This window comes from Pelobates fuscus, chromosome 9 (assembly GCF_036172605.1).
Source record: "Pelobates fuscus isolate aPelFus1 chromosome 9, aPelFus1.pri, whole genome shotgun sequence".
NCBI classification, from domain to species: Eukaryota; Metazoa; Chordata; class Amphibia; order Anura; family Pelobatidae; genus Pelobates; species Pelobates fuscus.
The window spans coordinates 12665766-12692969 of record NC_086325.1 but is presented as its reverse complement, the minus strand read 5'-3'; the positions used below and the strand labels follow the sequence as shown (position 1 = coordinate 12692969).

The window sequence follows — 27204 nt, the reverse complement described above, 5'->3', positions numbered from 1 at the left end:
AACAGCCAGTAATAATAACATTATACAGATAACACAGTAACAGCCAGTAATAATAACATTATACAGGTAACACGCAGTCACAGCTAGTAATAATAACATTATACAGGTAACACACAGTAACAGCTAGTAATAATAACATTATACAGGTAACATATAGTAACAGCCAGTAATAATAACATTATACAGATAACACAGTAACAGCCAGTAATAATAACATTATACAGGTAACACGCAGTCACAGCTAGTAATAATAACATTATACAGGTAACACACAGTAACAGCTAGTAATAATAACATTATACAGGTAACACGCAGTAACAGCCAGTAATAATAACATTATACAGGTAACATACAGTAACAGCCAGTAATAATAACATTATACAGATAACACAGTAACAGCCAGTAATAATAACATTATACAGGTAACACGCAGTCACAGCTAGTAATAATAACATTATACAGATAACACAGTAACAGCCAGTAATAATAACATTATACAGGTAACACGCAGTAACAGCTAGTAATAATAACATTATACAGGTAACACACAGTAACAGCTAGTAATAATAACATTATACAGGTAACACACAGTAACAGCCAGTAATAATAACATTATACAGGTAACATACAGTAACAGCCAGTAATAATAACATTATACAGATAACACAGTAACAGCCAGTAATAATAACATTATACAGGTAACACACAGTAACAGCTAGTAATAACAACATTATACAGGTAACACGCAGTAACAGCTAGTAATAATAACATTATGCAGGTAACACACAGTAACAGCCAGTAATAATAACATTATACAGGTAACACGCAGTAACAGCTAGTAATAATAACATTATGCAGGTAACACACAGTAACAGCCAGTAATAATAACATTATACAGGTAACACACAGTAACAGCTAGTAATAATAACATTATGCAGATAACACAGTAACAGCCAGTATTAATAACATTATGCAGGTAACACACAGTAACAGCTAGTAATAATAACATTATACAGATAACACAGTAACAGCCAGTAATAATAACATTATACAGGTAACACGCAGTAACAGCTAGTAATAATAACATTATACAGGTAACACACAGTAACAGCTAGTAATAATAACATTATACAGATAACACAGTAACAGCCAGTAATAATAACATTATACAGGTAACACGCAGTAACAGCTAGTAATAATAACATTATACAGGTAACACACAGTAACAGCTAGTAATAATAACATTATACAGGTAACACGCAGTCACAGCTAGTAATAATAACATTATACAGGTAACACACAGTAACAGCTAGTAATAATAACATTATACAGATAACACAGTAACAGCCAGTAATAATAACATTATACAGGTAACACGCAGTAACAGCTAGTAATAATAACATTATACAGGTAACACACAGTAACAGCTAGTAATAATAACATTATACAGGTAACACACAGTAACAGCCAGTAATAATAACATTATACAGGTAACATACAGTAACAGCCAGTAATAATAACATTATACAGATAACACAGTAACAGCCAGTAATAATAACATTATACAGGTAACACGCAGTAACAGCTAGTAATAATAACATTATGCAGGTAACACACAGTAACAGCCAGTAATAATAACATTATACAGGTAACATACAGTAACAGCCAGTAATAATAACATTATACAGATAACACAGTAACAGCCAGTAATAATAACATTATACAGGTAACACAGTAACAGCCAGTAATAATAACATTATACAGGTAACACGCAGTAACAGCTAGTAATAATAACATTATGCAGGTAACACACAGTAACAGCTGGTAATAATAACATTATACAGATAACACAGTAACAGTCAGTAATAATAACATTATACAGGTAACACACAGTAACAGCTAGTAATAATAACATTATGCAGGTAACACACAGTAACAGCCATTATGCATGTACCGCACAGTAACAGCTGATAATAAACAGTTGAAAGATTAAAATTAACAAAAGCATGTTTCTTAATTTTGGTCTTTCAGATGTTTAGTATATAGCTCCTTAATTTGGTACTTCGATTTGGGATTGCCAATATTTGAGAATACCAAATTAAGGAGCTAGTTAGTAGAAAGTTTTCTAATTTGTAACCCATAATTAAGGGTAACGAATCAGATAGCTGTTGTGTTAGTAGGGAGCTTACGAGGTATTCTTAAATAAGGCCATCCCACATAAGGGTAACATATTAGAAAGTGATCTACTAACTAACTAGCTCCCTAATTCGGTATTATTATTGGCATTAATATTGGCATTTTTATACATTTTCAAGAATGAACTAATTAACAAATTGTGCATGGAAGAATTTTAGTCTTTGCGCTATAGATTCATTCTTCTATTAAATCTATTGTGTGGTTCGGGGATTCATTATTCGGCAAAATGAGCCAATTTTTATCCAGATTGATATTCATCCCATAATGAATGCCAAGTCTACAGGATGATAGCCTGTATTATAAACCATCGCAGAGTTCTGAATAACACATGGATTATTAATGTGTAGATCATTGTACTGCCCTAATTATATCATTCTGATTATTGCTCCCATTGTGGAACAGCCATGATTATTACTTTCTGCAGTTTTACGTTATTATTGTATAATGTGACAAAAAAAGGCTTTAATGTGTCACATGGCACAAGATGCAGAGCCTCCCCCCATGCTGAGATATCTGTCTGGCAGTTGCTCTTTGAAAATAAAGTTGTTGCTGTTTGTACTAAGAAAGAAGCACGTTGTCTCTTGCCTTGCTGCAACTATCCTAGATCTGCTTTAATGTGAATGTTGGTGGATAAAGGGACTCCAAGCCCAGGTCATAACACTTAGTATAGTGATCAGCTGTGCAAGTTAGTTGAAGTACCCATGGTCGATATTAGTCTGTATCGTCACAAACTGGTGGCAGGAGTGGGATAACTTGCAGTACAGGGATCTGAAGAGGCTAAAGTTGATCGGAGATGTACACTAGAGCTCAGACCGCTGCTGAGAGACGCAACATGGTTGAGCAGCAGAATGGAGTGTCTGAACCACAACCAGAGGCTTCCAGCATCGTTCCTACAATGTCAACCCGAGCAATCAGACTGGCCCAGAGAATGCAGGACTACAGGAATGCCACTGGTGGCCAAGTAAGCCAGAGGGAGCTGCTAGCGATTGCAGTAGAGGACCTAGCCTGCGAGGATTGTGATTAAGTGATCAAGAAAAATATCTAGAGAAAGCTGAAATGCATATTACTAAAGTAAAGAAAGCAGTAAGGTCAGGTGAAAAGAAATTTGATGATTTGACTCAAGTCATAACTGATGTAGATGATCAAGAAAAAGATCTAGAGAAAATGTTGCTAAACCAGTGAAGGCAGGTACAGAGAAGAACGAGCGTTTGACTGAAGTGACAACTAGTACAGGTTATGCCAGACCCCGCCAAGGTAGAGGCCATCCGTCATTGGCCTGTGCCCCAAACCAAGAAGCAGGTGCTGGCATTCCTGGGGACTGCGGGGTATTATAGGAAATTTGTGCCCCAGTACAGTGCCATTGCAAAGCCCCTGACAGACTTGACCAGGAAAAAAGAACCCAGACTGGTGACAGCATGGGGGACACTTTATAATATGACAGTTACTGGGGACAAGATATACACAGAAAACAAGTAAAAAGTAGGCGCCCGTAATATAATAGTCTCCAATAAATGTTTTATACCATATAATGAAGCTGCACCAAAAACAAGTGTAAAAACTCCTCAAAACACTCTTGTGAATATACTAAAATAATAAGGTCTGTGTCTTTAAGACCCAATGTTACAAAGTGCAACTAGTGCAACATTTTATAATAAAGTGCAAAGTGTTATAAAGTGCACTTAGATGTGTAATATTAATAAAATATTATACATACATATGTCCTGGGGACACTTTATTGGGGACACTTTATAATGTGACAGTATTGGGGACACTTTATAATGTGACAGTGTGGGGTACACTTTATAATGTGACAGTTACTGGGGACACTTAATAATGTGACAGTTACTAGGGACACTTTATAATGTGACAGTATTTGGGACACTTTATAATGTGACAGTATTTGGGACACTTTATAATGTGACAGTGTGGGGTACACTTTATAATGTGACAGTTACTGGGGACACTTTATAATGTGACAGTATGGGGTACACTTTATAATATGACAGTATGGGGTACACTTTATAATGTGACAGTATTTGGGACACTTTATAATGTGACAGTATGGGGGACACTTTATAATGTGACAGTATTTGGGACACTTTATAATGTGACAGTATGGGGTACACTTTATAATGTGACAGTTACTGGGGACACTTTATAATGTGACAGTATGGGGGACACTTTATAATGTGACAGTATGGGGTACACTTTATAATGTGACAGTTACTGGGGACACTTTATAATGTGACAGTGTGGGGTACACTTTATAATGTGACAGTTACTGGGGACACTTTATAATGTGACAGTTACTAGGGACACTTTATAATGTGACAGTATGGGGTACACTTTATAATGTGACAGTTACTGGGGACACTTTATAATGTGACAGTTACTAGGGACACTTTATAATGTGACAGTATGGGGTACACTTTATAATGTGACAGTATTTGGGACCCTTTATAATGTGACAGTTACTGGGGACACTTTATAATGTGACAGTATTTGGGACACTTTATAATGTGACAGTGTGGGGTACACTTTATAATGTGACAGTTACTGGGGACACTTTATAATGTGACAGTTACTAGGGACACTTTATAATGTGACAGTATGGGGTACACTTTATAATGTGACAGTATTTGGGACACTTTATAATGTGACAGTTACTGGGGACACTTTATAATGTGACAGTATGGGGGACACTTTATAATGTGACAGTATGGGGGACACTTTATAATGTGACAGTATTTGGGACACTTTATAATGTGACAGTATGGGGTACACTTTATAATATGACAGTATTTGGGACACTTTATAATGTGACAGTATGGGGGACACTTTATAATGTGACAGTATTTGGGACACTTTATAATGTGACAGTATGGGGTACACTTTATAATGTGACAGTTACTGGGGACACTTTATAATATGACAGTATGGGGTACACTTTATAATGTGACAGTTACTGGGGAAGCTTTATAATATGACAGTATGGGGGACACTTTATAATGTGACAGTTACTGGGGACACTTTATAATATGACAGTATGGGGTACACTTTATAATGTGACAGTATGGGGGACACTTTATAATATGACAGTATGGGGTACACTTTATAATATGACAGTATGGGGTACACTTTATAATGTGACAGTATGGGGGACACTTTATAATATGACAGTTACTGGGGACACTTCATAATGTGACAGTATGGGGTACACTTTATAATGTGACAGTTACTGGGGAAGCTTTATAATATGACAGTATGGGGTACACTTTATAATGTGACAGTATGGGGAACCCTTTATAATGTGACAATATGGGGGACACTTTATAATGTGACAGTATGGGGGACACTTCATAATGTGACAGTACTAGGGACACTTTATAATGTGACAGTATGGGGTACACTTTATAATGTGACAGTATTTGGGACACTTTATAATGTGACAGTTACTGGGGACACTTTATAATATGACAGTATGGGGGACACTTTATAATGTGACAGTATGGGGTACACTTTATAATATGACAGTATTTGGGACACTTTATAATGTGACAGTATGGGGTGCACTTTATAATATGACAGTATTTGGGACACTTTATAATGTGACAGTGTGGGAGACGGACACTTTATGACGGGCCAGGGCCACATGTTCATACTGTTTGTGTTTGGTTCTTCCTTATATTCCAAGGAGGTGATGAGAGCAGAGGGTGGAGGGGGAAATGAGGAGGGGGAAGGGGTCCCAGTCAGTGAGCAGTTGGCTCAGTATAAAAACTGGGAGAGAATCATTCTGGAAGAGACACATCATAAGCTCCCAGCTTCAAAACATTGGCTCTGCTACCTGGACAGTGTGCTCTGCTGCTGGGAATTACCGCTCTGCTACCTGGACAGTGTGCTCTGCTACTGGGAATTACAGCTCTGCTACCTGGATTGTGCCAATACTTGGAACTCCTACTCTGCTACCTGGACAACCTGCTCTGCTATCTGGATACTCTGCTTTGCCAAGTGCATTAACCATAGATGGATTATGACCGGGAGTGATATTATTGACCCATTCTCAGTGCACAGACCTGCAGGGTAAATACCCGGCTTGGATTTGTAGCAGGCAGCTCAGGCAAAACAGTTTTTTTCGGGTGCTTTACAGAATATTCCGATCTTTGCAGGACCCCCTGGGTAATAGTGCCTGATCCCTGTCTTACAATGAGAGCTGAGCTAATGCTCCCGATCCTTATTCTAGGAATGCAACTGGGGCAGGTGAGTTATTCCATACTGTGTGCTCTCTGTATAGTGTGAGTGCAGGAGGTGGTGTTAAACTAGGTGCTCTCTGTATAGTGTGAGTGCAGGAGGTGTTATGCAGGGTGTTCTCTGTATAGTGTGAGTACAGGAGGTGTTATACAGGGTTCTTTCTATATAGTGTGAGTGCAGGAGGTGTTATACAGGGTGCTTTCTATATAGTGTGAGTGCAGGTGTTATACAGGGTGCTCTCTGTATAGTGTGAGTGCAGGAGGTGTTATACAGGGTGCTTTCTATATAGTGTGAGTGCAGGAGGTGTTATACAGGATGCTTTCTACTTAGTGTGAGTGCAGTGGGTGGTGTTATACAGGGTGCTCTCTGTGTAGGGCGACTGCATGAGGTGTTATACAGGGTGCTCTATTTATAGTGTGAGTGCAGGAGGTGTTATACAGGGTGCTCTATTTATAGTGTGAGTGCAGGAGGTGTTATACAGGGTGCTCTATTTATAGTGTGAGTGCAGGAGGTGTTATACAGGGTGCTCTATTTATAGTGTGAGTGCAGGATGTGTTATACAGGGTGCTCTATTTATAGTGTGAGTGCAGGAGGTGTTATACAGGGTGCTCTCTGTATAGTGTGAGTGCAGGAGGTGTTAAACTAGGTGCTCTCTGTATAGTGTGAGTGCAGGAGGTGTTATACAGGGTGCTTTCTATATAGTGTGAGTGCAGGAGGTGTTATACAGGGTGCTTTCTATATAGTGTGAGTGCAGGGGGTGGTGTTATTCAGGGTGCTCTCTATTTAGTGTAAGTGCAGGAGGAGCTGTTATACAGGGTGCTCTCTGTGTAGTGCGACTGCATGAGGTGTTATACAGGGTGCTCTATTTATAGTGTGAGTGCAGGAGGTGTTATACAGGGTGCTCTATTTATAGTGTGAGTGCAGGAGGTGTTATACAGGGTGCTCTATTTATAGTGTGAGTGCAGGAGGTGTTATACAGGGTGCTCTCTGTATAGTGTGAGTGCAGGAGGTGTTAAACTAGGTGCTCTCTGTATAGTGTGAGTGCAGGAGGTGTTATACAGGGTGCTTTCTATATAGTGTGAGTGTAGGAGGTGCTATACAGGGTGCTTTCTACTTAGTGTGAGTGCAGGGGGTGGTGTTATACAGGGTGCTCTCTATTTAGTGTGAGTGCAGGAGGAGCTGTTATACAGGGTGTTCTCTGTGTAGTGCGACTGCATGAGGTGTTATACAGGGTGCTCTATTTATAGTGTAAATGCAGGAGGTGTTATACAGGTGTTCTCTTTATAGTGTAAGTACAGGAGGAGGTGTTATACAGGGTGCTCTCTATATAGTGCGAATGCAGGAGGTGTTATACAGGGTGCTCTCTATATAGTGTGAATGCAGGAGGTGTTATACAGGGTGCTCTCTCTATAGTGCGAATGCAGGTGTTATACATGGTGCTCTCTATATAGTGTGTGTGCAGGAGGTGTTATACATGGTGCTCTCTATATAGTGTGAGTGCAGGAGGTGTTATACAGTGTGCTTTCTATATAGTGTGAGTACAGGAGGTGTTATACTGGGTAAACTTTGTATAGTGTGAGTGCAGGAGTTGGTGTTATAAAAGCTGATCTCTGTGTAGTGTGAGTGCAGGAGGTGTTATACTGGGTGAGCTCTGTAAAGTGTCAGTGCAGTATGTGTTATACAGGGTGCTCTATGTATGTGGAGGAGGTGGTGTTATACAGGGTGCTCTCTGTATAGTGTGAGTGGAGGAGGTGGTGTTAATTTGAGTGCTTTCTGTATAGTGTGAGTGCAGTAGGAAGTGTTATACTGGGTGAGCTCTGTATAGTGTGAGTGCAGTATGTGTTTTACAGGGTGCTCTCTGTATATTGTGAGTGGAGGATGTGGTGTTATATTGGGTGAGCTCTGTATAGTGTAAATGCAGGAGTTGGTGTTATACTAGGTGCTCTCTGTATAGTGTGAGTGGATGAGGTGGTGTTATATTGGGTGAGCTCTGTATAGTGAGAGTGCAGGAGGTGGTGTTATACTAGGTGCTCTCTGTATAGTGTGAGTGCAGGCGGTGTTATACAGGGTAAGCTCTGTATAGTGTGAGTGGAGGAGGTGGTGTTATATTGGGTGAGCTCTGTATAGTGTGAGTGCAGGAGGTGGTTTTATACTAGGTGCTCTTAGTATAGTGTGAGTAGAGGAGGTGTTATAGAGGGTGCTCTCTGTATAGTGTGAGTGCAGGAGGTGGTGTTATATTGGGTGAGCTCTGTATAGTGTGAGTGCAGGAGGTGGTTTTATACTAGGTGCTCTTAGTATAGTGTGAGTGCAGGAAGTGTTATAGAGGGTGCTCTCTGTATAGTGTGAGTGGAGGAAGTGGTGTTATATTGGGTGAGCTCTGTATAGTGTGAGTGCAGGAGGTGGTGTTATACTAGGTGCTCTTAGTATAGTGTGAGTGCAGGAGGTGTTATAGAGGGTGCTCTCTGTATAGTGTGAGTGCAGGAGGTGTTATAGAGGGTGAGCTCTGTATAGTGTGAGTCCAGGAGGTGTTATAGAGGGTGAGCTCTGTATAGTGTGAGTCCAGGAGGTGTTATAAAGGGTGAGCTCTGTATAGTGTGAGTCCAGGAGGTGTTATAGAGGGTGCTCTCTGTATAGTATGAGTGCAGGATGTGGTGTTATACTGGAAATCCTCTATACACAATATCTGTCCTCCATAGGACTAGTAATGGGCACTCAGTACGTTCGCTCGTAGCTTACTGCACAGTCTCTGTCTATTTCACCAGCGCGATTTGTAGTGTTTAATACATTGTTTATATTGAGGAAAGTCTCATTGTTTTGACTTTTCTTTTATTCTGTCTTTGATCTCAGGTTCAGCCAGCTGGAGTTTTCGAGCTGAAGATCCATTCTTTCAGTAATCCACACAGTGCTTGTATCTCCAACAGACCTTGTCGCCTTTTCTTCCGCGTGTGTCTGAAGCATGCCCAGCCCGTTGTTTCTCCAGATCCCCCATGCACATTTGGAATGGCACTTAGTGGTATCCTGTCTGCAGAGCCTGGTGCCATTGCAAGCAGCAGTCCCATTCGTGTTCCCTTCCACTTCAAGTGGCCGGTAAGTAAAAAAAGAAGAAGGATAATTGTATTTTTCATGATTACTTTGTTTATTCTATTCTATTTGGTAATCACACAGTAACTCATTTAGGTGTGATTTATAGGCCACCAGGACAAATAGAAGAGTTAGATAATCTACTAGTTGAGGAAATAGCTAACATGACAAAAAAGGGGGAAGTTATCATCATGGGTGACTTTAATCTTCCTGATTTGAATTGGAAAACCCAAATAGCTGCTTGTTCCAGGAGCACACATATTCTAAACTCCCTACTGGTATTGTCTCTAAAAAATGTCATTGAGGAGTCAACTCATAAGGAGGCCATACTAGATTTAGTGTTAACAAATGGAGATTTGGTATTGTATATTACTGTAGGTGAAAGTTTAGGATCCAGTGATCATCAGTTTAATATAAGAACAGTGACTGAGTCACACCACACAAAAACGTTTTAGACTTTAAAAAAACAGACTTTTCTAAAATTAGAATATGTGTAAAGGAGTCATTATCAGACTGGAGCAATTTAAATGGAGTCCAAGAGAAATGGGATTATTTAAAAGTTGCACTGCTGAAGGCAACAGAAAATTGCATTAGGCTTGTCAGTAAAAGCAGAAAATTCAAGAAACCACTGTAGTACTCCGCAGATGTGGCCAAAATAGTAAAAAACAAAAAGTTGGCATTTAGTAATTATAAAAAAAACCCAGGGAGGAAGACAGAATGATCTATAAGATTAGGCAGACAGAGGCTAAGCAAGTTATAAGAGCATCCAAAGCACACACAGAAGAGAAAATAGCACAGTCAGTAAAAAAAAAAAAGGGGGACAAATACAATGGATGAATATACAATGGCTGAAAGACTGAATAATTTGGTGCATCACTGAAAAAAGCCACCAATGTATAAATGTATGTTTCAATGGATACATGAGAAAATGGTGCATGCGCACAAAACCAGCACAAATGTGACCATGACGCATTTTTGATCTCATAGACGCTGAAACCTTGATGGAGACCAAGACAGCAAACCAAGGTTTATTGGAAACACACAGGAATTGTTAGAGGCTCTTATCAAGCCTAACAGTAACGTGTATCACAATGTAAGGAGTCAGTAGCGGACATGTCTAATCTCACACGTCAGTTATCCCTCTCAATGCCAGAACATAATTTCTTGATCACGTGATCTCATGGTGAATACAATGGTGATATATATATAAAACATAACTCTAAAATTGGTATAAAAATACCATCAATACAAACCATGGTCTCTATAGGCATTCAGAGTATGAGTGAAGTGGTCTTGGTTCCATGTCCAGGAACGTCAATGTTTACATTTCTGGGTAAGATGCCTGTAGGCTAGTCGCTGTCAGGAGGTGGTGGAGCTAGAGGCACTTTTGCAGCTATAACTGAGGTAAACCTGGTTGTATCACAAATAACTCAATAAATCAATTGAAGAGCATTTGATTGGCCCAGCGTGTGCACCAGCCTCCCAATGTTTGCCTATGGGGAAGCATTGGATTGGCTGAGATCATTGAGACTGATGATCTCATCCAGGGAGGCGGAACTCCAGCACCCCACTGTATGTAAAGTAAGTAAAACTTACCTTTTAAACCCCTGCAAGGGGGAGTGGACGCCTACATAGGTAGGGGTATAGGTGTTAGGAATACATGTTTATATTGCGAACAGGAATAGACGGTTTCAATATGTTAAGTTCTTTATATAACAGACATACACAAAAAAAAATACAATGTAAATAAAAGAGAACACCTTATAACGAATAAAGTGGTAAGAAAGTAGTGTATATTAAATATATTGCAGTAACTGGCTAGTGCGCTATTTAATGAAGTGCTAATAGAATCATTTAGCAATATAATAGAGATACAGAGCATGTATCTGGTTACAACATACTTACTAGCGACAGTGTAAAAGAATAACAAAAAACATTCTTTTTCTCTCTCCAATATTTAAAGTGACAGCGTCCAAAATGAAAAAAAAAACAACAGAGCTGAAGTAAGCGGCAAAACACGTTTTTGTTAAACGTGACAGGGCTAATCGGGTTGATTATGTGTTTTCAATCGACCTGTACTTTTGGGATATTCTCGATTTGCCATCTTAGTAAAATTGGATTGCGATGACCATAAGTAGCAGGGTCCTTTCCCCATTAGTGAGTGGCGACTCACTTGTTTTCTTCAACGTGTTTGATCTGCCTTCTTGTACTGTGTCTATCTAGCATCATCAGCCAGGCTGTGTACAGGGTATATTGCAGTGAGCGCCGGAGAGGTGGCAGACACTCACTGCTCCCTCCTATTATTAGAGGCTAATGATCCCTACTTGGGTATTGACTAACTAACTCGAAATTTCCTCAGATTGGTCAAATTCAAATAAATTCATAAGCAATCCAGTGTTTAAAATTATATCACTTTGGGCTATTTATTTTGTTTTAATATACTTTAGTCAATTTATTTAAATCGTTTTGAAATTAGGAAGAACATTTGCAGTTTAGCAGACAATTCCATGGGTCTGTGCAAAATCAAAACACAATTACCCCCACACACTCCACTACAACAGGTGGACGTGCCTTTGGAACAATTCATTCCAGACAAGGAAGTGACTTGAGCGAGATTTGGGTCTGGGAGAATGGGTTTCTGGTGGACAGAGCACCACGTTCCAGGAATTGTCAAACCAGGAAGGAGCCATTGACGTAACTGTCAACATATGAATGAGTGAGCTGGATGGGACCCAGGGAAAATCCAGTTTTATTAGAAGCTGTGATTTTACAAACGTATAGGTAAATAATACATTCATACGGTGGTATGGAAATGTAAAATAAATATATCGACTTGAACAAGGTACTAAAACCTACTGTCCTGACACACAAAATAATTTCAGATTGGGCACCACAGCCTTTGACATTGAGAGGGCTATTCTCTAAATTTAGGCTTTTTGCTAATTTAATCCAAGTGGAAAACCAGAGGCTAAAAAAGATGATCTGGGAATATCCTCCAGCTAAGCCATAGTCACATCTTTTTCTATACAGATTTAAGTGGCCCCCTAGTCTCTCTATCTCTGTCACATAATGTGTGTTGTATGTGATGGTTGTGTTTACTCTGTATATGTGGTGTTTGCTGGCTGTGTGTAATGTGTGTGCTGGCTGTGTGTAATGCATGTGTTGGCTGTGTGTAATGTGTGTGCTAACTGTGTAATGAGTGCAAAGACTGTGTAATGAGTGTAATGACTGTGTGTAATGAGTGTGCTGCCTGTGTGTAATGAGTGTGCTGGCTGTGTGTAATGAGTGCAAAGACTGTGTAATGAGTGTGCTGACTGTGTGCAATGAGTGTGCTGGCTGTGTGTAATGTGTGTGCTGACTGTGTGTAATGAGTGTGCTGTCTGTCTGTAATGAGTGTGCTGGCTGTGTGTAATGAGTGCAAAGACTGTGTAATGAGTGTGCTTACTGAGTGCAATGAGTGTGCTGGCTGTGTGTAATGTGTGTAATGAGTGCGCTGGCTGTGTGTAATGAGTGCGCTGACTGTGTGTAATGAGTGCGCTGACTGTGTGTAATGAGTGTGCTGGCTGTGTGTAATGAGTGTGCTGGCTGTGTGTAATGAGTGTGCTGACTGTGTGTAATGAGTGTGCTGACTGTGTTCAATGAGTGTGCTGGCTGTGTGTAATGCGTGTGTTGGCTGTGTGTAATGAGTGTGCTGGCTGTGTGTAATGAGTGTGCTGGCTGTGTGTAATGAGTGTGCTGGCTGTGTGTAATGAGTGTGCTGGCTGTGTGTAATGAGTGTTCTGACTGTGTGTAATCAGTGTGCTGGCTGTGTGCAATGAGTGCAAAGACTGTGTAATGAGTGTGCTGACTGTGTGCAATGAGTGTGCTGGCTGTGTGTAATGTGTGTGCTGACTGTGTGTAATGTGTGTGCTGACTGTGTGTAATGAGTGTAATGAGTGTGCTGACTGTGTGTAATGAGTGTGCTGACTGTGTGTAATGCATGTGCTGGATGTGTGTAATGAGTGAGCTGGCTGCGTGTAATGCATGTGCTGGATGTGTGTAATGTGTGTGCTGTCTGTGTGTAATGAGTGTGCTGACTGTGTGTAATGAGTGTGCTGACTGTGTGCAATGCACATGCTGGCTGTGTGTAATGAGTGCACTGACTGTGTGTAATGAGTGTGCTGACTGTGTGCAATGCATGTGCTGGCTGTGTGTAATGCGTGTGTTGGCTGTGTGAAATGCGTGTGGCTGTGTGTAATGAGTGCGCTGACTGTGTGTAATGAGTGTGCTGACTGAGTGCAATGCATGTGCTGGCTGTGTGTAATGCGTATGTTGGCTGTGTGTAATGTGTTTAATGACTGTATGTAATGTATTTGTGTGTGCTCTATGTTTTGCCCTCTCCTGCTTAGCGTTCACCAGGTACGGGATAATAATCCCTGGTGGTCCAGTGGGGGAACAGGTGTTCTGACGGATGCAGACCACATTAATCTTTCCCTCATGGTCTGCGGAGAGAATATTAACTGGTACTTATCACTTAGGGCTCTTCACCCTATTCACTTGGTTTGCATCTCTCAGGATTTAGGGTGGACCACTCTCAGGACTTGGGGCGAATCTCTCTCAGGACTTGCGGTGCGTCTCTCAGACTTGGGGTGCATGTCTCTAGTTACAGAGAGAATATTAAACAGTGCTCTTTAATGAGGGTGTGGATCTCTGCATGTATAAATAATATCTGTAAGATTTGTAATATAAGGTGCATCAATGACTGAGATTTCTAATTTCAGGGCACTTTTTCCCTAATCCTGGAGTCCTGGAGTACACAGACATCTGAACAGTCCACAGGTAGGACCAACCATTCCACAATAACGTGATGTAAAGCATTGAGGTGTTCAAGGTTACTGCATCCCTGACTCCACTGCATGGAAATCATCTGCAATTACCCTCATACACCGCAATTACCCCCGAACACTGCAATTACCCCCATACACCGCAAATACCCTTATACACCGCACTAACCCCTCATAAACCACACTTACCCCCGAACACTGCAATTACCCCCATACACCACACTTACCCCTGAACACTCCAATTACCCTTATACACCGCACTAACCCCCCATACACCACACTTACCCTCAAACACTGCAATTACCCCCATACACCGCACTTACCCTCAAACACTCCAATTACCCTTATACACCGCACTAACCCCCATACACCACAATTACCCCCGAACACTCCAATTACTCTTATACAACGCACTAACCACAATACACTGCAATTACCCCCATACACCGCACTTACCCCATACACTGCACTTACCCCCTAAACACTGCACTTACCCCAATACACCGCACTAACCCCCATACACTGCAATTACCCCAATACACCGCACTAACCCCATACACTGCAATTACCCCAATACACCGCACTAACCCCATACACTGCTATTACCTCTAAACACTGCACTTACCCCCATACACCGCACTAACCCCCATACACTGCAATTACCCCAATACACCGCACTTATACGGTATGCAATGTATATAATATATATAGTTACTGTATATGGCGTATAATGTATACAGTTACTTTATATGGCATATAATGTGTACAATGACTAAATATAATGTATATAGTTATGGTTTATGTATGTAATATAAAAATACTATACATAGTTAATCAATCCCTCTGGCAGCTATGATAGCTTATATCCTGGATTTTTCAGTGCTTCGTTTGAGATGTCCCCATAATGCATATATCGTTTTAGCCAGACAGGGACACAGGAAGCAGAATACTGTGAACAATAACCAATGCTGTGATTTGGAGTAGCTATGGTATTTTAATTGACCATTTAATATAAGAGCAGTCTAACTAAGCTTAGTAAATGTACTTGCTTTCTATACCATAATACTTCTTGCCATCTCTGGTTCTATCTTTCATGTGCCATTTATTGAATTTCTTTCAGAGAACCCCGACCAGCTCCTGAGTCGCTTGGTAACACGGCGACGCTTGTTTGTAGGAGAAGATTGGTCACAGGATATACATTCAGGGCAGCAAAGTGAACTACGTTACTCCTATCATGTAACCTGTGATGAGTACTACTATGGAGACAGCTGCTCAGACTACTGCCGTCCTAGAGACGATACATTCGGACATTACACCTGCGACCATGAAGGAAACCGGCTGTGTCTGGCTGGATGGAGAGGAGAGTACTGTGCTGAGCGTGAGTACAAAAAAAAAGTCCATCCTGTATGCGGCAACTAGCCACAATTCTTATAAAATACCCAGTCCAGATACAATTGGCATATGGTCTGTTACAGTCAATGAGATCCTGCCCCAGTCGGGGTACTATCCAGTTACAGCCTATTAGATCCTGCCCCAGTCGGGATACTATCACGTTACAGTCTATGAGATCCTGCCCCAGTCGGGATACTATCACGTTACAGTCTATGAGATCCTGCCCCAGTCGGGATACTATCCAGTTACAGTCTGTGAGATCCTGCCCCAGTCGGCGTACTATCCAGTTACAGTCTATGAGATCCTGCCCCAGTCGGCGTACTATCCAGTTACAGTCTATGAGATCCTGCCCCAGTCGGTGTACTATCCCGTTACAGTCTGTGAGATCCTGCCCCAGTCGGCGTACTATCCAGTTACAGTCTATGAGATCCTGCCCCAGTCGGTGTACTATCCCGTTACAGTCTGTGAGATCCTGCCCCAGTCGGCGTACTATCCAGTTACAGTCTATGAGATCCTGCCCCAGTCGGTGTACTATCCAGTTATAGTCTATGAGATCCTGCCCGGTGTACTATCCAGTTACAGTCTATGAGATCCTGGCCCAGTCGGCGTACTATCCAGTTACAGTCTATGAGATCCTGGCCCAGTCGGCGTACTATCCAGTTACAGTCTATGAGATCCTGGCCCAGTCGGCGTACTATCCAGTTACAGTCTATGAGATCCTGGCCCAGTCGGTGTACTATCCAGTTACAGTCTATGAGATCCTGCCCCAGTGGATATACTATCCAGTTACAGTCTATGAGATCCTGCCCCAGTCAGGGTACTATCCAGTTACAGTCTATGAGATCCTGGCCCAGTCGGTGTACTATCCAGTTACAGCCTATTAGATCCTGCCCCAGTCGGCGTACTATCCAGTTACATTCTATGAGATCCTGCCCCAGTAGGCGTACTATCCAGTTACAGTCTATAAGATCCTGGCCCAGTCGCTGTACTATCCAGTTACAGTCTATGAGATCCTGCCCCAGTAGGTGTACTATCCAGTTACAGTATATGAGATCCTGCCCCAGTCGGGGTACTATCCAGTTACAGTCTATGAGATCCTGCCTCAGTCGGGGTACTATCCAGTTACAGTCTATGAGAACCTGCCCCAGTTGGGGTACTATCCCGTTACAGTCTATGAGATCCTGCCCCAGTTGGTGTACTGTCCAGTAACAACCTATAAGATACTGCCTCAGTCGGGGTACTATCCAGTTACAGTCTATGAGATCCTGCCCCAGTCTGTGTACTATCCAGTTACAGTCTATGAGATCCTGCCCCAGTCGGTGTACTATCCAGTTACAGTCTATGAGATCCTGCCCCAGTCGGTGTACTATCTAGTTACAGTCTATGAGATCCTGCCCCAGTCGGGGTACTATCCAGTTACAGTCTATGAGATCCTGCCCCAGTCGGGGTACTATCCAGTTACAGTCTATGAGATCTTGCCCCAGTCGGGGTACTATCCAGTTACAGTCTATGAGAACCTGCCCCAGTCGGGGTACTATCCAGTTACCAAAAGTTTTGGTGTTCTGAATTCACTCCTGTGCTCTTATACTTTAAATGTTCTCAATTTGAATGACCCCTCTCCCCCTACCATCTAATCCCATCCTCACTTAAACAGTCTGATAAATAGGGTTAGGGTCTCACACAGGTCTGAACAGTGCAACATATGGAGGGGACGGTCTGTGCCAGCCGGCCGCAGTGAATAGAGTGGGGGTTACAGCATATGCTGTTAACCAGATTTCATTGTGAGTGGCTGGGACAGATTAATAAAGAGTGTGGCCTGCACAGCCTCCCCTCCTTACATCTCCCAGCTCCGCTATTGTCTTCTATACAAAAGAGACAGGCGGCTTGTATAGAAATACTGCCTCCTGCCCCTTTAATCAGGCAGGTGCTGTTTGTATTTGAGGTTTGATCCTCAGCTTCATGTCATCTGTCAGCGGCTCCAGGGGCCCAGCAAGTGGGGAGGGTCTCACAATATGCACAACACTCAGGTGATTTTATGACCAAAATGTTTAAATGATGATTGATTTCATGCAAGATAATAGAATTTCATTGTATCTTCAGCAAACAAGGCAGTTTGTTTACACTATAGTTTTTATGATTGTTGTAGAAATCCAAGGATTCAAGATCCACTCAATAAATGTGGGTCAGAATAGTCAAGTTGTAAGATAAAATGAATGAATAGCAGACTGAACATTTTGTAATATAATTCCAATTAAAGGGACAATGCATTTTCTGAAGCATAATGGAGATAATGCATTAAGAGAAACGTGCATTTAAAAAAAAAAAAAAAAAAAAAAGGATTCTAAATGTACGGTATTTGGATTAAATCCCAGGTTCAGGGACAAAATTCATTTCAGCAGAAGGTTATGCTATATGTAGTGTTGCCTTTCTGATGAAACTGTATAGTGTGTAGCAGACCTGGACTTAATTCACATAAAGACGGGCAGCTGTATCTATTTATTTCTCCTGTGTGAAAGCAGACTCAGCTCCCTGTGGACTGATCTCCCATGCACGTGTGCAACTGCTCTACAACTCTCAAAGAATGCTTGGAGAGAGCTGGATCTACCTCAGAAACCCTTACATTCCCCGTTAGTTATCTTATTTTCTTTTAATAGTACTAACCAGTTTCCATGCATGTCCTGGGGGACAAAATATTATTACCCTAATTAATGCTACTCATTTTAACGACTTCAGGATGAGTGGATAATTTGACATGTGACTCATTCTGATAATGCAGCTGGCCTCCCAGTTTAGGCAGTTTGTATAAATTGGACAGTTGCTGTGAGGGCTTGCTGGTTGGAGATGTGGAATGACTCCATAAAAAGGCAGGTTTCAGCATGTCTATTAAACTGAGCGGAATCCAAACAGACTGCGCATGTTAACCATGGAAAAAAAAGGTCGATAAGCTGCACAATGATGGCAGGTCCTGCAGGTGGGCATTGTACCAACACCAAGCCAAAGTAACAGAACCTGAATATGACATAGAAGATGGCAATAGATAAAAAAAATTTGTAAAAAGTTAAATTAACATTAGTGGAAAAAATAAAATAAAAGTTCAACGGTTAATGAAGTGATCACTCAACAAAAGAGGACAAATAGCAAAAAAACACACTTGGAGATAGCTATAAAAGCAGCGCTATACACTATTAATAAAATAAATGTATATGAAGAAATCCAAATTGGATATTCCAACAGATAGTGTTCCACTTGCATATACACAATATATCAGATCTGGAAAAAAGCTCAGAAATACATAGTGCTTCATGTAAAAACAGATGTAAAGTAAACACTTACAAAAATCCAGGTATAACCAGGCACATCAGGAGAGAACTCCTTCACCAATTACCTCCATGGCAGCAGGATCTGACATATCGTGTATACTCAAGTGGAACACAATGTGTTGGAATACCCAATTTGGATTTATTTATTGCTATCTGCAGGTGTGTGGTGTTTTAGTGAGCTTTTAGCTATTTGTCTTCCTCTGTGAAGTAGGAGATACCTGCCAGTGCACTCAGCAGCCAGACTTTTATATGTTTATTAACGGGAGTTAACTTAGTTTAGCTCAGTTTAGATGTTGTGAACGGGGCTTATGAAAACCACATTCCTTAGTGTATATCTTTCTTTTACAGCAATCTGTCTGCCCGGCTGCAGTGAGTCCCATGGTTTCTGCGAAGTGCCCGGCGAGTGCAAGTGTCGTATGGGTTGGCAAGGATTGCTGTGCGATGGGTGTGTGCGCTACCCTGGATGTCTCCACGGATCCTGCGCCCAGCCATGGGAGTGCACGTGTCAGGAAGGCTGGGGGGGCCTGTTCTGCAACCAGGACTTAAACTACTGCACCAACCATAAGCCGTGCCGCAACGGAGCCAGCTGCACCAACACAGGACAAGGAAGCTACTCCTGCAACTGCCGAGCCGGTTACACTGGCACAAACTGCGAAATCGAGACCAATGAGTGTGCCAGCAACCCATGTAAGAATGGGGGTAGCTGTGATGTAAGTACACACATTGAAGGTTCCTCAAATTCTATGTTTCTATGTATTCCAGCATTTTATATTTATTAGCTTTGTAGCAGCTTAGCATGTATCAAGAAATAAAGTATGATGTCTCACCGAGAGCGGGCACTCAACAAAAGAGGAGCAGCGCTTTCAATGGGACAGTGTCAGTCTGGGTAGTCTACCCAGGGCATGAACCCTACTGTAGTGTCTTGAGATTCATGGTTCCTTTTTGGAACATCTCTAGATACCAGTTTATCACCAGTGAGTGGGAACCCTAATTTCATTGAGGAGGGTTCACTGTTTCACATAAACTGACCCCTCCTCTATTTACAGGATTATCTGAGGAAACTGGTTTCCATCTACTTTTCTTCTTAAGCCCCTGTATACTACTTACTTATTTTAATATACGTCTCTTCCACTATACAACTTTATTACCTTGTGTATTGACCGCATTTATTAAGATGTCTGTATAACCCCTTAAGGACCAAACTTCTGGAATAAAAGGGAATCATGACATGTCACGTGTCCTTAAGGGGTTAATACATTGTATCTATTGCTGGGAATTTCCGTTATATCTTTATCTAATCACACTACATTAAGACACCTTTTGAGAGTATGATTGTCTGTAATTTCTTATCTACCAGCTAGGGGGCTCTGTCTTTGGATAGAGCTTCATCCAGTATATATTTTTTTCAGCTTAGCATGTATACCCAGTCAAACTGACACAGTTCTATACAGAGTACATGGCAGGTTTATAAGGGTGTATACCCACTCAAACTGGCACAGTTCTATACAGAGTACATGGCAGGTTTATAAGGGTGTATACCCACTCAAACTGGCACAGTTCCATACAGAGTACATGGCAGGTTTATAAGGGTGTATACCCAGTCAGACTGGCACTGTGTTATACAGAGTACCCAGCCGGTTTATAAGGGTGTATACCCAGTCAGACTGGCACTGTGTTATACAGAGTACCTGGCCGGTTTATAAAGGTGTATACCCAGTCAGACTGGCACTGTGTTATACAGAGTACCCAGCCGGTTTATAAGGGTGTTTACCCAGTCAGACTGGCACTGTGTTATACAGAGTACCCGGGTGGTTTATAAGGGTGTATACCCAGTCAGACTGGCACTGTGTTATACAGAGTACCCGGGTGGTTTATAAGGGTGTATACCCAGTCAGACTGGCACTGTGTTATACAGAGTACCCGGGTGGTTTATAAGGGTAGGCAAATCCTTTCATAAGACTTTCAGAACTTAAAAAAAAAAATTGGGGTAAGGGGATATGCAACATGCTGCCCGTCAGCAAAATCCTTTTAGTAAACAAATCTGTGTATTTATATATCAATACTGTTGTCTCTAATGACCCCACTCTTCCCATTTCCCACTTATTTCTATCCCTCTTTTCTTTAATCATTTTCTCTTTATACATATCGTATCACCCCCACTCATGGCATTTGTTCACTTCTGTCGTTACATCGTATCATCTTATTTACCCCATTTTGATCATCGACCTCCACTATCACTAATAAATTGTACCTAAAATTCCCCTCTGTGTATCCCACAACCGTTTCATTTTCTACTTCAACCCATTCAAACTTACCCAACAACAATTACCTTATATTGCCATTATATCTTCTCTCCACATTTTCCCATTATGTTCTACCTTCTACTCCCTTTCTCCCCCATATTCTCTCTTCTTCCTGTCAGGACCTGGAGAATGACTACAGGTGTGTTTGTCCACGAGGTTTTTACGGAAAGAACTGTGACATCAGCGCCATGACGTGTGCAGATGGGCCCTGCTTCAATGGGGGAACATGTGTACAGAAGAGCAGCATGAGTGGATATGTCTGCAGCTGCCCCTTTAACTACCACGGCTCTAATTGTGAGAAAAAGATTGACCGATGCTCAAGCAGTCCTTGTCTGAACGGTGAGATTATAATTCACTTTCAACTTATTACAATCAGACATTTATTATAGCAAGTCAAATCTACAGTGTAGGGGGAAATACCGGATAGAATAAATGAGCTCCATTTCCCACACTGTTCTGGTTTAAATGGGTAAAAAGCCTGTTACTAACAAATTGGTAGGCTGACACTACTTGTGCTGTTTACCAACACTAATAAATGAGAAATATGACCTATATTATAGAGCATAACCAGTACTGTGCTCCAGTGTTTAATGTTACGGGCCTGATTACTGGATGTTACTAAAAATGCTGCCACCTCTTACTGTAACTACATCAAATACCGAGTTAATGAAGCATGTGGCCACATCTGGCACTAGTGTTCTGGCAGCCAATGCTTCATGCAGAAGTCATCCTGATTCCCATACATTAATAAATACACCCGCTCGGTAATGTGTATCCCTATCCCCATCTTCTGGGAGCTACATCTTACCAGCCAGTCTGAGCTAGAGCTAGATAGTTGCACAAACTGAAAATGTCCTCAAACGAGCCATGCTGTATACACATCACCCACACCACTTGTTATGTTCATTTCACACTGTTCTTCCATCCTAAGTGGCCCATACATTATCTCAAAGCTCACATAAACCTTTCCCTCTTAATCCACTCAGGAGGTCAGTGTCTGGACGTTGGGCGGAATGTGGTGTGTAGATGTCGCTCTGGATTTTCTGGACTGAGATGTGAAATAAACATTGATGACTGTGCCAGTGGACCCTGTGCTAACGGAGGGACGTGTGTGGATGGGGCAAACACTTACACCTGCTCCTGTACACTTGGCTACGGAGGAAAAGACTGCACGCTGCGCGAGGATGCCTGTAGCTCCCGCCCTTGCCATAATGGTGCCACCTGCTACACCCATTTCACTGGCCATGTGTGCCAGTGCCCTGTGGGTTATATGGGCTCCAATTGTGAGTTTAGGGTAGAGGATCCAACACCATCGTCCTACCAGTCTGACCCCCCCTCCACGCTGGCTCTGGCCGCCTGTCTGGGGCTAGTTACCCTGTGTTTGATGGGAAGCGGAGTATTAATTCTTATGCGAGCTCTGAGAAAGCCAAGAGTTGACATAAACAAGAAGGACAATAACCACCTCGAACCCAAAAATAACCTAAAGGAAAATGAGCCTTTCCTGATCTCACCAACACATTTCAAAATGCCAAACCAAGAAGGCCTGAGAGAGAAATCTGGGAGCAAACAAAAACTCCTCCCAGCATCAGAAAGTGAAGAAATTAGGGGTGCACACTGCGATCGGTATGTCAGAAATGTATAACCTTGTGTGTATATGTATATGCATTTGCATAGTTTATTTTTGCATGCAGGTTACCCATATAGACTGCCATTTTCATAATTACAGTTAACACGAAAGCGTCTTGATAAATACAGTTGGAATATTTTTGCTTTGTGATCCACATTAATGTGCAGTGTGTATGAATGTATCGCAGAGCCCCACAGCAATAAAACTCACAGTAATGTGCAGTCTGTATGAATGTATCACAGAGCCCCACAGTAATAAAAATCACAGTAATGTGCTGTCTGTATGAATGTATCGCAGAGCTCCACCGCAATAAAACTCACAGTAATGTGCAGTCTGTATGAATATATTGCAGAGCCCCACCGCAATAAAACTCACAGTAATGTGCTGTCTGTATGAATGTATCACAGAGCCCCACCGCAATAAAACTCACAGTAATGTGCAGTCTGTATGAATATATCGCAGAGCCCCACCGCAATAAAACTCACAGTAATGTGCTGTCTGTATGAATGTATTGCAGAGCCCCACCGCAATAAAACTCACAGTAATGTGCAGTCTGTATGAATGTATTGCAGAGCCCCACCGCAATAAAACTCACAGTAATGTGCTGTCTGTATGAATGTATCACAGAGCCCCACCGCAATAAAACTCACAGTAATGTGCAGTCTGTATGAATATATCGCAGAGCCCCACCGCAATAAAACTCACAGTAATGTGCAGTCTGTATGAATGTATCGCAGAGCCCCAGTGCAATAAAACTCACAGTAATGTGCAGTCTGTATTAATGTATCGCAGAGCTCCACAGCAATAAAACTCACAGTAGTGTTCCGTTGTGTATGAATATATCGCAGAGCCCCACCGCAATAAAACTCACAGTAATGTGCAGTCTGTATGAATGTATCGCAGAGCCCCACAGTAATAAAACTCACAGTAATGTGCAGTCTGTATGAATGTATCGCAGAGCCCCACCGCAATAAAACTCACAGTAATGTGCTGTCTGTATGACTGTATCACAGAGCCCCACCGCAATAAAACTCACAGTAATGTGCAGTCTGTATGAATGTATCGCAGAGCTCCACAGCAATAAAACTCACAGTAATGTGCAGTCTGTATGAATGTATCGCAGAGCTCCCCAGCAATAAAACTCACAGTAGTGTTCCGTTGTGTATGAATATATCGCAGAGCCCCACCGCAATAAAACTCACAGTAATGTGCAGTCTGTATGAATGTATCGCAGAGCCTCACAGTAATGTGCAGTCTGTATGAATGTATCGCAGAGCCCCACAGCAATAAAACTCACAGTAATGTGCTGTCTGTATGACTGTATCACAGAGCCCCAGTGCAATAAAACTCACAGTAATGTGCAGTCTGTATTAATGTATCGCAGAGCTCCACAGCAATAAAACTCACAGTAGTGTTCCGTTGTGTATGAATATATCGCAGAGCCCCACCGCAATAAAACTCACAGTAATGTGCAGTCTGTATGAATGTATCGCAGAGCCTCACAGTAATGTGCAGTCTGTATGAATGTATCGCAGAGCCCCACAGCAATAAAACTCACAGTAATGTGCTGTCTGTATGACTGTATCACAGAGCCCCACCGCAATAAAACTCACAGTAATGTGCAGTCTGTATGAATGTATCGCAGAGCTCCACAGCAATAAAACTCACCGTAATGTGCAGTCTGTATGAATGTATCGCAGAGCTCCACAGCAATAAAACTCACAGTAGTGTGTATGAGGATCAGAGTTCAACAACAAAATAATTCACAGTTCAATAAAATGAACACTGATTTTCAAAATTGGGACACATTAGAAGTTTCGTTTTATTGTTGTGGGATACATTTATACACAACACACATTGCAACGTTTTATTGCTCACAAAAGATTAATTATTTTATCATTATTCTAAACAATGTCCTTCTCTCTACTAGCTTTAAATCAGACCTCACACCCCCGAGAGGATTCCAGGAAGGATATACCTATCATCCAATGTACAATCAGCCAAGCCACAAGGAGCAGTGTGTATTTGCTACAGAGGTAATTCTACATCAAGGGTGAAAGGCACCAAATGATGCACATTGCTCCCTCACAGGCATTCCAAAATCTATCGTTAGCTTGTCACGTTACCTTAACTATATAATCCAAGAATGACCTGCCACAGAAAACACACTGCCAGAGCATTGTACCCCAACAATAAAACACACATGCTGAGGATTGTACCCCAACAATAAAACATACATACTGAGGATTGTACCCCACCAATAAAACACACTGAGGATTGTACCCCAACAATAAAACACACATACTGTGCATTGTACCCCAACAATAAAACCACACAGCCTAAGCATTATACCCCAACAATAAAACCACACATACTAAGCATTGTACCCCACCAATAAAACCAGAGATACGGAGCATTGTACCCCAACAATAAAACCATTCATACTGAGCATTGTACCCCAACAATAAAACCCACTTACTGAGCATTGTACCCCAACAATAAAACCCACTTACTGAGCATTGTACCCCAACAATAAAACACACCGCCTGAGTATTGTACCCCAACATTGAACACACCGCCTGAACATTGTACCCCAACAATAAAACAGTATTAACATTGTATGCTAACATTAAACACACAGCCTGTGCATTGTACCCCAAAATTTTACACACAGCGTGTGCATTGTACCCCAACATGAAACACGCAACCAGACTGTACCCTTATCTTAGGTACACAGCCTGTGCATTGTATCCCTATATTAAACACACAGCCTGATTACATTGTATAAATATATAGCTTTTACACATTGTACCCCCAGATTAAATATGTAATCTGTACATTGTACACCTAGATTAAACATGTAGTCTGTACATTGTACACCTAGATTAAACATGTAGTCTGTACATTGTACCCCCAGATTAAACATATAGTCTGTGCATTGTACACCTAGATTAAATATGCAGCATGTATATTGTATCCCCAGTATATATACGCTGCCTGTACATTGCACCGTGTGTCTGTTGCAGAACTTTTTTAGCTGCTGAATAAATAAATAAAAACCTCTACCTTTCCAGGTGTAAACCAACAAGATCTCCAATCATCAACCATTTCTATTCAAAATACGAAACCAAACCTATTTATTAAAATATTAGGAACCAAACACTGTACATATTTATCAATGCTGCTGCAATCAATGGACTTGGACCAAAGTACTGAAAACGTCATTTAGGAGAGAATTCTTGCCACTGCCAGGACGACTTACTACCACTGCGCACAGTTAATCATTTTAATACTTCTGAACTTTCTGGATTTGGGGAAAAAAAAAAACGTAAAACCATTTATACTGTTGTGTGCCCCATTTAAAAGAAAATGCTTTTAATAATCTCATTTTGTAAAAAGTGGTCTGTTTCTGTATTTAATTTTGTGCTGTTTATATTTATAAGGCTGTATATAGACATTTTTTACACTCCAAGTTTGTTTTATTAAATGTATTTTGTAAAATGGGTAGATCGGTGGTTATTAAAGCTTAGTTTGCACAGTACTATATTACAGAATATTAATCAGATTTGATTCAGCAGGTGCTGTATTTAAATGGCCACGCACACCTTCTGTATTGCAATGATTGGAAGTATGTGCTTAACCTATGAGAGATCCGTATGACCTGAGAGTTTAACATGACTGTCCCAAGTACCTTCCAATCAGGAATATACTGTGTGTGAAAACGGTTTAGGTTTACCGTACAGAAAGTCACAAAACTTTATTTTTGTTTTTGCAAAACTAAAACTATTTGAATGGGCAGAATAGCACAAGATGAATATGAGGCTAAAATCAAATGGTTACTTGTTGGTGCCCAGACTGCTTCTTTGTTACAGGGAAAGTGTCAATAAAATATTATATATTTTTTTATTTGTAATTAAGGAGCACTATAGCATTAGGAATAAGCGTCCCTGTCATTTTATATATATATATATATATATATATATATATATATATATATATATATATACACCCCTCCCCATTTGCAATAATATTAATAAATGATAAGTTTTAGTTCCAATGCTCCTTCGACACTGCTCACCTCTCGGCCTTCTGCAACATCATGGAGGAGGCATGATCCAATCCAATGCTTCTCATAGATGTGCATGCACGACTTACCCCTAGGTTGGCACTGTAATCAATGCTTTCCTAAGACCTTCTGCATCATGTAACCAAGT

At 41.2% G+C, this 27204-nt stretch overlaps 1 protein-coding gene across 2 annotated transcripts; it reads left to right on the top strand.

Moving 5' to 3' along the window:
* The first annotated feature begins 6005 nt into the window (after window positions 1-6005).
* DLL3 (delta like canonical Notch ligand 3) lies at window positions 6006-26449 on the top strand. Of its 2 annotated transcripts, XM_063431198.1 has the most exons (9): window positions 6006-6453; window positions 9292-9531; window positions 14286-14343; window positions 15469-15726; window positions 19409-19770; window positions 21483-21702; window positions 22350-22986; window positions 24921-25026; window positions 26065-26449. In XM_063431198.1, the coding sequence occupies exons 1-9, from the start codon at window positions 6400-6402 to the stop codon at window positions 26068-26070; spliced, it is 1941 nt and encodes a 646-aa protein (XP_063287268.1). In that variant the 5' UTR covers window positions 6006-6399; the 3' UTR covers window positions 26071-26449. The 2 variants fall into 2 exon arrangements, with proteins under 2 accessions (XP_063287268.1, XP_063287267.1); XM_063431197.1 differs by lacking the exon at window positions 26065-26449 and having other exon boundaries at window positions 24921-25856.
* Window positions 26450-27204: the final 755 nt, after the last annotated feature.